At 39.9% G+C, this 13,998-nt stretch overlaps 1 protein-coding gene across 9 annotated transcripts in view; it reads right to left on the reverse strand.

The window, feature by feature from the left end:
• Positions 1-634: 634 nt before the first annotated feature.
• PRKACB (protein kinase cAMP-activated catalytic subunit beta) overlaps positions 635-13,998 on the reverse strand; it is a 115,614-nt gene continuing 102,250 nt past the window's right edge. For all 9 annotated transcript variants that reach the window (XM_059689046.1, XM_059689049.1, XM_059689053.1 and 6 more), the window contains 2 exons: positions 11,000-11,164; positions 635-3,988 (listed from right to left, as the gene is read on the reverse strand). In XM_059689046.1, coding sequence (XP_059545029.1) covers positions 3,863-3,988; positions 11,000-11,164 — 291 coding nt within the window. In that variant the 3' untranslated portion in view covers positions 635-3,862. The remainder of the gene's footprint in view (positions 3,989-10,999; positions 11,165-13,998) is intronic.

Here is a 13,998-nt window from a genome sequence, read left to right on the forward strand (position 1 = left end):
CACTGAAGGCCTGTTCATATTTTTAAAATTAGTTACATAGGGAAATGAGCAAACTGGAATTTTTATTAAGCTCTAACAATGATATAATGAAGTAAGCACTGGTATAAAAATAATAAGCACCATGCTTTAAAGTGCATCAATATTTATAAATGTGTGCGGCAACCATCACAGCAATAAAAAACGGTATGCTATAAAAAATTATTTCTTGAGGTCAAGGACAATTATAGAAACACACACTAATCCATCTGGCTAAACTTGGAAAAGGTAATATGAAGCTCAAAAGCACTTCTGGGGAAAAATGTATACATTCACAACTCGTTGTTATAAAAGGATGAGAGATCTTGTAGTGACAAGCCTTTAAAGATACATATCTTCATATTTAGGTTAAGAGTAATTTGGACACATAGCATGAGGAAGAAGCAGAAACACTGTTTAGAAGTGATGTAATGAATCTAGTAGTTTCTTAGTAAACACCCAGTTGGAGTAGACTGGTGGCCATTCCTTCCCCTGCTACTGTTCCCACCACCCAAAGGCCAACCCAAACACATACAAATTAGGAATCTATAAGCATCTGTAGTATCCGCAGAAAACAGATTAGGAGAGAAGGGCAAAACAGAAGTCAATACTCAGTAAATTGTTTTATCCTTTGAAGATACTTTAATCTTACAGTTACTGATTAATTAAAAAACACAGTTGTTTTCAGCATTTCCTAGCTACAGTAGTGCGTAGGAAATTCCATTCGAAACAAAGAAGTGAAGAAATAACAATACACCTTAACATTTTACATTGATAGGTTACAGGTTACAAGGTGCTTTCACATACATTATTTCATTTGATTCTTACACTAAGCAGAAAAAAAAACAATCAGTGGGAAAGAAAAAATGATTTTTTTCTTCAAGCTTATAATGAGTATTTCAGGCCAATGGGCAATCAATACATGAACATATCAAAAACATGATAGTGATACCCACAAGCCACAATATCTTTTTTTGTGTAGGTTGACAGTTTGATATCAATTGGATATTTGGCATCAGTGAAGGAGGGAATCCGAATAGACACGAGGTTCTCAATATCAATAGACATGATATTCCAAGAGTTGTAAGAGATAAGAAGAAGAAAGACGCCTGAAAAGATCACCTTAATGTCAGATTAATGTCAAACCATGCTATCCCTTCAAAATGTCATAAGACGAATCTTATCACCTGTGAAAGTTAGAAGGGACCTTAGAAACTGCCTAATGGAACTCTTACATTTTAGAGATAAGAGAACTGAGGCCAAGGTCATGCTGATAGTGACAGACCGGGCCTGAAACTCCAACGTCATGACTTCCAGTCTAGGGCTCACATGCCATCTTCTTACTCGTTACCGAATTAAAGCATAATTTCTTCTGTTTCAAATAATGCAATTTGAGGTTAAATACTGATTCCTGCCACTTACTTCTTATTCAAATTTTTATATTGTTTTTGGCTAAATTGTGGCAGAAACTGAGAATTTTGTATAATTTTAAGATATTCTAATTTAGTGTACTTGATTGGTTGGAAATAGACTCCCGTGATATATTTAAAAGTTTGCTCATGTCCTTTAAATAGAGAGTGAAATGTAATGGCTACATAGCTCTCAAACCCATAATGTACTGCCTATGGGTCAACTACCCAGATAGATTCTACAGAGGGTTGTGTTGGACAATAGCAATTTCATTAAAAAAAAATATTTTTAGAATTCATAGAAATTTTTTGAATTATTGAAAACTAAAATGTAATAATCAAATTGTCATCCCCATGATTTATTAAAATAATTTTACAATAATATACAACAAAGCTACCATAGAATTTGTAGCATCCATATAGAATACAATGATCAGCATGTTCTTGGGCCTAAATGAAATACAAAAACACCAATTAAAATATTTTATACAAACGACGTTTTATAAGTTTATTAACATGATGATATATTTTTGTTACAGCAAACTTGCTACAGCAAAGTAGTTCATATTTTTCTTGCACATTTTATATATAGGTGGACAGAAAGCTGAAATCAGGATCAGCCTGTAAATGACATAACCATGCAGAAACACTTGACAACCAAAAGATGTACAGATTGAGCCAGAGAACACCTCAGACAGGCTTTCCCAGTGTCTACAAAGGTCTCACAAGGGGGTGGCAGAGATGAAAAGAAGCAGAGTCAGTGACCTACCTGCACCGATAATGAAGCAAATAGAATGCTTATATACATTACGATCAGTTTGACTGAAAACAACTCTTATATGCACGTAAATTGATCATAAAAAATGAGCACAGTTTATTTTCAGCTATTTGGGTGTGTTGTTTTATGATAGGTCACCGACAGAGAGAAAACCAGATGGGAAATTTTAAAAGCAAACAAAAAAGCTATTTAAAAAACTGAGTTAAGCCATGAATTCTCAACAAACACTAAACTAAATGTGCAAAAGTGCTTGAAATTTCCACATGACCACAACATTGTTAAGTCGGTTGGCAAAAGAGTATATAAAAAAAACTAAACTCCAACGCTAAAACTGTACCTGCATGATCACACATTCTCTTTACTGAAAGAAAACAGGCTGGAAATCATTACATATCTGAAAACATCACAACTCAAAATTAAAATACAATGGTGGCCATTTTATAAAGTTTGACCCTTTCCTCCTTGATGAAGCAGAGGATAAAAGCCAAAGTTGCCACAGTGCCTCTACTTCAGGCTGACAAATATAGTACACCAGAATAATACCCTGAACAACTTCCTTTCTTCTTCACTGTGGCAAAACATAGCAAAGCAAAAACAAATGAAAAACCGCATTTAAATAAAAGTGTGTCTATAGTGTTTACAAAAATTAAGCCATTTGTTTGATTTAGCAAAGTATCTGTTCCCATTAACGTTCTTTTTAGCTTCTTTTCCTTTAAAATAGTTTACAATGAGGACTTCTTTGAAAAACTTAAAATTCTGTCACTTTCATTAGTCATGTTCTATTAAAATACTGGCTAAAACCCTTACGGAAGAGCCAAGGTTTAGAAGTCCTAAAACTCTTCTCTAATACTACAGAAACGCTGATACCAAGGGAGAGAATCTGGGTGTCGATAACCCATGTCATTGGTTTTGCCTGTGAATGAGACACCTGTCACACTACACAGGCTGGACACTTAAGGGGAGGATGATAAAAAAGAGGTGAGGGGAAATAGATCTATAGGATTCCATATTTCTGGGTCTAGCTACTCTATATTAGTCTATCCAAATTTATTGCCAGAACAGTGTGTTTTAAGAAAGTTACTGTTTTAATTTGTACACATTTCCTTGGTGATAAAATATTCTGTCTTCAAAAATTGTCAAGAGTTCTGGCAAAACTGAGTCTGAGCTACTCAAAGTAAAATAATTATTGGACAGTATATGCTCGAGCCAGTGACCAACAAAAATACTGACAAGAACTACTAAAAGCAACACTTATCCTTCCCTTCCAAAATCACATAGCCATAACACTGCCCATTTGAAACACCGACAAAATAAAATGGAGCACTGTTTGGAGAAGGACTAATGAAAAGGAAAAAAAGGAAAAATGGGTGTGTGTGTGTGGGGGGGGGTGGGGTAGGGGTGGGAGGAGAAAGACAAACCAAAGAGAAGCAGGAAAGTGTCTAGTTCTGTGTTATGGCACAGACAATGCTTGCTTAGCGGTGCCTGGTTACATAGGAGGACGCGGAGTGCACACACGGATGATGGCAATAAAGACCTCACTTAGTCGCTGGAATGAAGGAACTAGGTAACTGCTTCAACAAGGACGGTCTCAGCTCCACCTTTTCTCCCAACAGAGTGCAAAGACTGAGCGTGAGCTCTGCTGTCATCTCGTTGCTCATCTTTAAAATTCACTAAATTCTTTTCCACATTTTTCTGTTATAGAGACGCGGATATCTTCTTCTTCATAGTCATCAAAGTTGCTGGTATCTCCAGAGCCTCTGAACTTTGGTATGAATGGCGCTTCAACCTACAATTGAGAGAGAGAGAGAAAAATAAGTGTGATATTGTAATTTATAATAAGAAATATAGTGGGTCTTCATCTTGATTTGTGACAGGGTTCCTAAAACCCTTGGAAATTCCAAAGTACAGAGAGTGGAAAAGGCGTCTTTTGTTACATTAATGAGGTGACTCTAGGAAAGTCCCAGGGTTACCTAAGGATGGGGGTTGGTTGCCAAGGGAACCAACCAAGTGATCAGAGTGGCGATTTTCAACCAGGGAGCCACATGAATTTTTAAAACATGCAATACCTGACTATTTAATCAGGGGCACTGCCCTCTTTTCCCTTAGATTGTCAAATAAAAAATGACAACAGCCAACACACTAGCTGTCAGGTATGAATGCCTGCCTTGAACCGTAAATACATAGGTCACATAATAGAGTTGCATCTTATTGGACACATTATATGATAAGGTTGCATCTGATTGGTTAATTATTGGTACCAGAAGTCCTTATATACAAGTATAGGCACCTGATTGTTTTTAAAAGTCACTTTGGAGCAAAAAGGGTAGGTAACTACTATTTTTTTGGTAAATCAATCAAAATTATACCTATTTTTTTTTTTGGTCAGATCAGCACACAATATGTTTTTGGGTGTGCCCCAGAATTTTAGTAATTAGTTTATGTATGCCATGAGATGAAAAAGTTTGAAAATCGCTGGATTAGGGGACTGGAACCTTCAGACCTCCAGGGGAGGGGGAGAGGGTGAAGATTGAGCTCAATCACCAAAGGCCCATGATTTAATCAATCATGCCTAGGAAATGAAGCCTCCATAAAACCCCAAAGGACGAGGTTGGAGAACCTCTGGGTTGTTGAACACGCGGGGATTTGGGGGCAGTGGCACCCTGGGAGAGAGCAGGAGCTCCGAGCCCTTCCCATGTACCTTGCCCCTCTGTACCTTTTCCATCTGGTGGTTCCTGAGTCATATCCTTTTATAAAAAACTGGTAATGTAGTAAGTAAAGTTTCTCAGTTTTGTGAGCTGCTCTAGCAAATGAATCAATCCCCAAGAGCTGGTTAGTCAGACGTACTGGTGATGAGCTGGACTTGAGATTAGTGGCTGAAATAGGAGGGCGGGGGGTTAGTTTTCTAGCACTGAGCCCTTACCAGTGGGATCTGACGCTATCTATCTCCAGGTTGATAGTGTAAGAACTGAGTTAATTGCTTGTTGGTATGGAAAAACACACACATTTCGGAATAACAGGAAAAACAAATGCTTGCCAGTTTCCAAACACTAAGGAAATAAATTCCCACTTAATACATGATGGTATCTTTAAACGCCTGTAAGTCCCTAAATGATAACAGCATTAGAAAAAAAAGCAAACAGTAGGTTTGCTATAATCTCAACATTTTCATTCAAGGAATAGTACAGGCCAACACACACTTTTAGAGACTTCTAAGATCACTAACTGTTGGCATCAAGTGCTGGCACTGAAAGTTATAGAACTCTCATTTTTCTTTTATCAGTTCCTTATTTCTAAAGACTTTCTTTTCCATCCTCTTTTCCTTAATTTCTTTCTCCTGAAGTTACAGGTTAACTCTTAGACTTACTTTTAATCTCCTTCCTTTTTAAGTCCCCAAGGTTATTTTGTTTAAAATATCTGGCTATCAAAACTTTCTGAAAGTTGGGAAAAATAAATTTCTTTTAAAATTACAGAATTGTTAAATTCTGAACATTTTCCTCCTTGGACCCTAAAACTGTCTTTCCATTATTTAAATGTGTTTTTTATAAAGATTATGTGATATACTGAAGATGTTTGAGGAAAAGATTTTAAATGCTGAGCTGAAAATATAATACAATTTACACAGCATTTATAGTGTTTACAAATAATCATACATATGGCTATATCATTTCTTCCTCAATACAACACTTAGAGAGAGCAGGGCAGGTATCCGACAGATTATGAAACAAAAATTTGGCCAAATTCACATGACTAATAAGTGGCTAAAGAAATCTCAAATTCATGATTCTCTACTACTAGCCTAGAGTCCTTTCTAATAGCTACACCTGTGTTCTCCAAAGTATTTTGATTTATCTGACTTTTAATAAAACATAGAGCATATGCCACAAATATATGTATATTTATTTAATTATAATTACTTACATGCATGACTCTACTATTATAAGACATACATACAAATAAGATATTTTAAATAAGGTGAAAATAAGTAAGATTGGAACATCTAATATCATCTTTTTGCTTGCCAGCTGGTTGCCTTGCATGTCCTGCTTTGGGGAATGGACGCTGTTTGCACCAGGCATAGGAGGAGCTAAGGAGACCGTCGCCTTACGTCTGGTCAGGAAGCAATTTGGGATCACACCTATTGATACAATCATTTCTAGAGAATGATTGTACAGTTTGAGTTTCCAAACTACTTCCTGGTTACTGGTCTTTCTGCTAGATTCTTTTAGCTATTTCATTGTTTATGAACACTCTGTCAGAGAGTAAAAAATATAATACTATTCAAGTTAACTACTATTTTTGTACTGCTGTGCATAGTTATAATTAAGAAAATATTAAAACAAAGAGCTATGTTAAAGTACTGGATCATTTTTATTTGTAAATTATCCTGGGATCCCCAAATCCATTTTTTTATAATCAAGATTTGCTGTCAATCCATTTGCCCAGTACTACAACCTGTTTGTTCTAGTGTATTACTTTTTTTGAAAAAATATATTTTTTTATTGATTTCAGAGAAGAAGGAAGAGGGAGAGAGAGATAGAAACATCAATGATGAGAGAGAATCATTGATTGGCTGCCTCCTGAATGCCTCCTACTGGGGATCGAGCCCACAACCCAGGCATGTGCCCTTGACTGGAATCGAACCTGAGACCCTTCAGTTAGAAAGCTGACGTTCTATCCACTGAGCCACACCAGCTAGGGCTAGTGTATTACTTTTTGGAAGATAAGCTATGTACTACCTGGGATAAGGCACGCCCACTGGAATACACATAAACTCTAAATGAGCAGTAGCAGTTCAGTTCTATACCATTTTAAAAATAATTTTAAAAAATACAATAATGATATGCATAGCTTAGCAAATGTTCGCTAAGCAACAGCAGAAATTTTTATATCTAACTATAAATATGAAAAGATTATGAATATGCCATAATCTTTAAAATAAGAATAAAATGACAAACCTCAAGCAAATTTAATAAATATATCTATAGGACGCATTAATAAATATAAGAATAAAGATAATATAAACAGCGATAATTACAAAGGGACATGATTAATTTTATTTAAAAATATACATTTCTAAAACTGACTCAAGAAAAGGCAAAAAATTGAAGACACTAATATCTAAAGAATTAGTTTGTTAAAACTTCCAAGGAATAAATACAAGATAATTTCTATGTTCCTTAAGTTTCCTAAAGAATAAAAAACAGAAAATTTCCAAACTCATTTTATGAATCCATGTAAGCTCAACTCCAGAAAAATAAAAGCTATAGGTCAATAAAACCTATGACTATGGAAGTGAAAATCCTAAATAAAATTTTAGCATATTGATTTCAGGCAGATATTGAAATAATCCCCCATGAATAAACGATGTTCACTTCAGGAACATGAGGATATCTCACCAATACACTTCATCACAGTTATATGTCAAAGATAAAATACAGTCTACTAGGTAGGAATGAAGGATATATCCTGAACTTGATCAAGAATACTTATGCAATACCAATAGCTAATGTTGTATTTGATGTTTGTAAAACAGGAAAGGCACTCCCATTCCAAAGAGGAACAAGACAAGTAGCTTAACAGCACTGCTGATTTAAAATATTATTCCAGACATCCTAGCATATTACTTTTGGAAATGAAAGTATAAATATTGAAAAGGAAGAGGCAAATGATACGTCTGCACCTGTCAATAAAGTCACTGCATCACTGAAAAAGTTATGGAAATCAATAACAGAATTTAGCAAGGTGGCCAATTACAATAAAAACAAGAAATCATATATTTCCCCTACAATCTATCCCATATAATAAAAGCCTCCTTGTGTGATGTCATCACAAGATGGCCGCCACAAGACGGCCACCCGCACTGTGGAGGCGGGGTCCAGCGGCCGCTCTGCACGGTGCAGAGGAGGCTGGTCCTGGCGTCTCCGCCACTTCACGCAGAGGAGGGGGGTTCCGGTGGAGGAGGTGGGTCATGGCAGGGGAGGGCAGTTGTGGGAGATCAGGTCAGCAGGGGAGGGCAGTTGTGGGTGATCAGGCCAGAAGGGGAGGGCCATTGGGGGGCAATTGGGCTGGCAAGGGATGGCCATTGGGGGTGATTGGGCCGGCAGGGGAGGGCAGTTGTGGGAGATCGGGTTGGCAGGGGAGCAGTTAGGCGTCAATCAGGCCGGCAGGGGAGCGGTTAGGGGGCAATCAGACTGTCAGGCAGAGTGGTTGGGGAAATGAGGCAAGCAGGCAGGCGAGTGGTTAGGAGAGAAATTGTGAGAGGGATGTCCCAGATTGGAGAGCGTTCAGGCCAGGTTGAGGGAAACCCCTCCCCCACTGCCCCCGGGCATGAATTTCATGCACTGGGCCTCTAGTCTACACTAATAAAAGAGAAACATGCAAATTAACCATCACCCCGCCACTCTGCCACACCCACAAGCCATGCCCACCAGCTAAGCAGGAGCCAGTATGCAAATTAACCCAACTAATATGGTGGCGGCCACGGAGCTGGAGTGAGCAGGAGGCTTGGATTACCCCTGGCGATGGAGGAAGCCAAGCTTCCCGCCTGCCCTGGCCGGCCCTGGGCTCTGCTCAAGGCTACAAAGTATCAATTATAGAAGATAAATAAAGCCCAGATACCTGCTTCCAGCCCACCCTGGCCTCCCCTCAAGGAGGCGCTGAAAAAGAAAAAGAAAAACAGGAGAGTCTGGGAGCTTGGGTCGCCCAGGGGGCATGGCCAGCATGAAAACGGCGATCAGCCCCTCACCCAGACTGACCAGACACCCCAGTGGGGACCCCCACTATGAAGTGGGTGTGGCCAGCCTGAAAATGGCCCTCAGCCATTCACCCAAGCTGGCCAGGCACCCCAGTAGGGACCTCCACCCTGAAGGGGGGTGTGGCCAGCCTGAAAACTTCCCTCAGCCCCTCACCCAGGCTGGCCACACCACCATGGGGTGAGGTTTCCCGTTGGGGTGCCCTCGCCCGCCTCCTCAGCAGTGCTAAGGATGTCCAACTGCAGCTTAGGCCTGCTCCCCGCTGGCAAGTGGACATTCCCCGAGGGCTCCTGGGCTGCCAGAGGGATGTCTGACTGCCAGCTTAGGCCCGATCCCCTGGGGAGCGGGCCTAAGCCAGCAGGTGGACATCCCCCGAGGGGTCCCAGACTGTGAGAGGGCACAGGCCGGGCTGAGGGACCCACCTGAGTGCACAAATTTTTGTGCACCAGGCTTCTAGTCTACACTAATAAAAGAAAAAGATGCTAATTGACTGTACCTTCGCTACACCCTAAGCCACACCCACCAGCCAATCAGAGCGACTATATGCAAATTAACTCAACCAAGACGGCAGCCGGCAGCCATGGAGCTGGAGCAAGCAGGAGGCTTGGTTGCCTGGGCGATGGAGGAAGCCAAGCTTCCCATCAGCCCTGAGCCGGCTGAGGCCTCTGCTCATGGCAACAAAGTTTCAATTATAGAAGACAAATAAATCCCAGATATCTGCTTCCAGCCAGCCTCAATTGGGAGCTTGGGTGGCTGGGGGTTGTGGCCAGCCTGCAAACAGCCATCAGCCCCTCACGCAAGCTGGCCACACCCTCATGGGGCGAGGGTCCCCACTGGGGGGCTTAGCCAGCCTGAAAACAGCCCTCAGCCCCTCACCCAGACTGGCCAGGCACCCCAGCAGGACCCTCCACCCAGAAGGGGCTATGGCCAGCCTGCAAACGGCCCTCAGTCCTTCACCCAGGATGGCCCAGCACCCCAGTGGGGACCCCAGGGCCAGCCTACAAACAGCCATCAGCCTACAAACAGCCATCAGCCCCTCCTCCAGGCACTCCTATATAATAAAAGGGTAATATGCAAATTGACCCTAACAGCAGAAAGACTGGGAATGACTGGTCACTATGACACACACTGACCACCAGGGGGCAGATGCTCAATGCAGGAGCTGCCCTCTGGTAGTGAGTGCGCTCTCACAGGGGGAGCTCTGCTCAGCCACAAGCCAGGCTGACGGCTGCCAGCACAGTGGTGGTGGTGGGAGCCTTTTCCACCTCAGCAGCGCTAAGGATGTCCGACTGCAGCTTAGGCCTGCTCCCCACTGGCAAGTGGACACCCCCCGAGGACTCCCGGGCTGCCAGAGGGATGTCTGACTGCCAGCTTAGGCCCAATCCCCTGGGGAGCGGTCCTAAGCCAGCAGGTGGTCATCCCCCGAGGGGTCCCAGACTGCGAGAGGGCACAGGCTGGGCTGAGGGACCCCCACAAGTGCACAAATTTTTGTGCACCTGGCCTCTACTATATAAAAGCCTAAGCAACCATCCAACCATTCCACCATCCGACCGGTAGCTATGATGCACACTGACCACCAAGAGGCAGACGCTAAATGCAGGAGCTGCTAAGCTGCAGAGACTTGGAACCAGAGAGGAGGGAGCCCAATTCCGGGGTGCGAGAACCGCCCTCTCGCAATCTGAGACCCCTTGGTGGATGTCAGAGAGCTGGTTTCAGCCCGATCCCCACAGGCCAGGCCAAAGGAACCTACCGGTGCATGAATCTGAGCAACAGGCCTCTAGTCTATTATAATGGGAAAGCGAATACATTCATAATAGCAGGGGGGATAAAGGGTAATTAATGGAGACTTGACTTAGGGTGGTGAACACACAATACAGAGTATAGAAGGTGTGTGTGGAATTGTGCACCTGAAACATATATAATTTTATTAACAGTGTCACCCCAATAAATTCAATAAAAAGGGGGGAACAGAAAATATTTCTATTACATATAACTTAAACATCAGCTTTAAAAAAGCTTTTAAATTGAGGAAGGGAAAGACTCACCTTCCTCTGGTAAATAGCAATCCAATCTGTTGTGGCAAACCACTTGTGAGTCTTGATGTCACTCACACCATTCTTCAGATTTCCAAACCGTTTCGTCAAATCCACCTGCAGCAGGTTCCGTAGAAGGTCCTTCAGGTCTGAACTGAAGTGCGATGGGAATCGAACCTGCACAAACATACCGTGGGATCAAACACACATCCCAAGACTCATGCTATTTCTCTTTGGATTTCAGAAAGTTTTTTAAAAAGATGATAGGTCATTATATGAACAAAAAATATGTGGTGATAACCTTCAAATACTTTTAACTACACATTTCAGTCCCCATAGTAGTCTTAGAGAAACGAGTTATTTGGGTGAATGAAATTATGCTTTCAAGCCCCTGTTTCAGTCATGAAGCCTCTTCAAGAACATAACCCCCCACCCCCTCCAGAAGAACATGTATGACATATAGAACTTTTCCAGCAGCGTCAGAAGGTTCCCCATCTCTTGGATCCCACGTTACAAAGTTCTGTCTTAGAGTCATACAAATTTAAACTTGTAACTTAAATAGAAAAAGCAGAATATAAAGATATCAGTATGCGCATTTTGAAAGAGATGATAAAAAAAGAAGTCTAAAAATGATTATAAAAACCCACACTTCCTTTCACAGCACAGGAAACCGTTTTCCATGTATTTATTAGTGTGTGAGTTTTTAACATAATTCTGCTATTATGCAACAGTATAAAAATGATTTGGATTGGTTTACAAGCATTTCCTACTTCCCAAATTATGAAGATTTTACAATGAGTTGACTGACCTCCAGCCTTAAAACAAAACAACAAAAAACACCTAAAATAACAGAAGATGTTATTATATATTTGGCAATCAATAAAATAAAGTATTAGTCCTAGGAAACCTAGGACTATTTTTGTTTTTGTTTTAACTAATTCTTCTCCTCTAACTCTCTACTCCAACATAACTCCCAGTTCTCACCCTTTTATTAATATGTGTACTAAAAAACGAAAAGGTGATATTAGAAGGAATAGCTACATCTACATCTTTTACTCTTTTCTTTCATTACTGACTCTTCTCCACTATCCTTTTCAACTTGTCCTCTTTCCCATCACACATGCAGGTATGTATGTGCAAATATCTATGCATGTCTGTGTGTGCTCACCTGCACTTTCATTCTAATCTCCTTTCTCTATTATGCATGCCAAGCCTTGGTCTCATATCATATTCCCACGCCCCATGAAATACATACTCTATTTTCTGGATTATCATGGCACTGACTTCCAACTGACTATAGACCTCTGTAGAAAATGCTTTAAAGAGTTAACAGATCCATTTCTGAACTCCTTACATTCTTAATTTAGTTCTCTACAAGTACCACTATCACCTTATAACTTGCAAAGTGACTCATCACATTACCTCAGTTAATTTCCACAATGCATTCAATCAACTATACTGTAGTATTTGTGGATGTCTGTCTTTCATAGAGTAGGAGTTTCTAGAGGGAAGAAACTGGGCCATTTTTGTGTTTTGATTCCCAGAACTCATTAGATCATTTCAAATAATGTAGTTCATTGATTTTACAATTACTTATTGAGTATCTGCTATGTAACAGGCACTATTCTACCTGCTGGATATACAGCAGTGAGCAAAAATAAAGTCTCCGATTTCATGAGACTTACATCCTAGTTAGATAAGACATACTCAGTGGATATGGCATTAACTCTAGAGATGGAGAAATTAAGATTCAGAGATATTACATAACTTAACAAATCATCAGACTATAAAGTGGCTGAGCTGGGATTAGGCATCCAGTCTTATAATTCCTAACCTCATACATTCTGCTATTTACACTGTCTTCAAACATACTGTATATAACTCCCATTTTCAAAAATCTCAACATACTTAATATATATTCTTATGTTCTCAAAATAGAAGTTAAGTCATGAGCATGCACAGCTCAATTCTATGGCAATGCCAGATTCATAACCAGTCTTCTGACTGCTACTCTCATGCCAAATGTTTCCCAAAGAGTGGTCATAGGACACACTTCTATTGGAATCAACTGGGAAAGAAGATAAAAATGCAGATTCCTGGGGCTTACTTCAAATGATGGGGCTTTAAGCCTGGAACTCTGAGCTTCTATCTCCAAGTGACTCATTTGTACAGACATGGAAATTTGAGGAGCACTATTTGCAACTCTATTCACTTCTTTATGCAGAAATTTTATTTTTTCTGCCAGTGACAGATAAAATTTTTAAAATGTAAATAATAAACTAACATTATCACCATACCAGAGAAAAACTAAATAATATTTGAGCCAAGTAACCAAAGACTATTCAAAGGTTGCATAGCTAGTAAATGACCATGATTTGGAGGTCAACTCATACAAATTAGCTACCAGAAGCTTCATTTTTTAAAAGTCCGAATTAACAAAGATAATAAGTTTTATGTTAAAAAAAAAGGGCATGTGAATTACCACCTTCCTTAGATTTTACTTTTCACACAATGGCTTATTACAAGTTAGTCACTGTGTTAAACAGTTTATATGCACTGGTTCATGAAATCCAAAACGTAGCACTGAAGTAAGTTCCGGTATTATTATTTTAAAGGTGATGTAGTTGAGAGCTAAAAAGATTAAGTAATTTGCCCAATACTGCAGAGCTAATAACTGGTAAAGCTGTAATTTCAAGCAAGGTACTCTGACTCTAGCATATATACTTTTAATTAGTCTATACTATTTCCATGACTCAATAACCTGGTGATAGTTATTGTCAGTAACTTTATAAAAGACTGAAATTTTCATCTTAAAAATATTTGCTATACATTTCTTTATCCTAGTTGGAAAAAAACTAGAGCATATGGGTATTCAAAAGGCATGCTATTTAAAAAATAACACAATTTATCTATATATGGTGGATATATTCTTTGTTTAGATTCCAAAGAAATAACTTATTTGAAGTAAAGCTATCTTTGTTGCTGAATAGTTTGCATGAACTGTTCAATGT

Source organism: Myotis daubentonii, chromosome 3 (genome assembly GCF_963259705.1).
Source record: "Myotis daubentonii chromosome 3, mMyoDau2.1, whole genome shotgun sequence".
NCBI lineage: Eukaryota > Metazoa > Chordata > Mammalia > Chiroptera > Vespertilionidae > Myotis > Myotis daubentonii.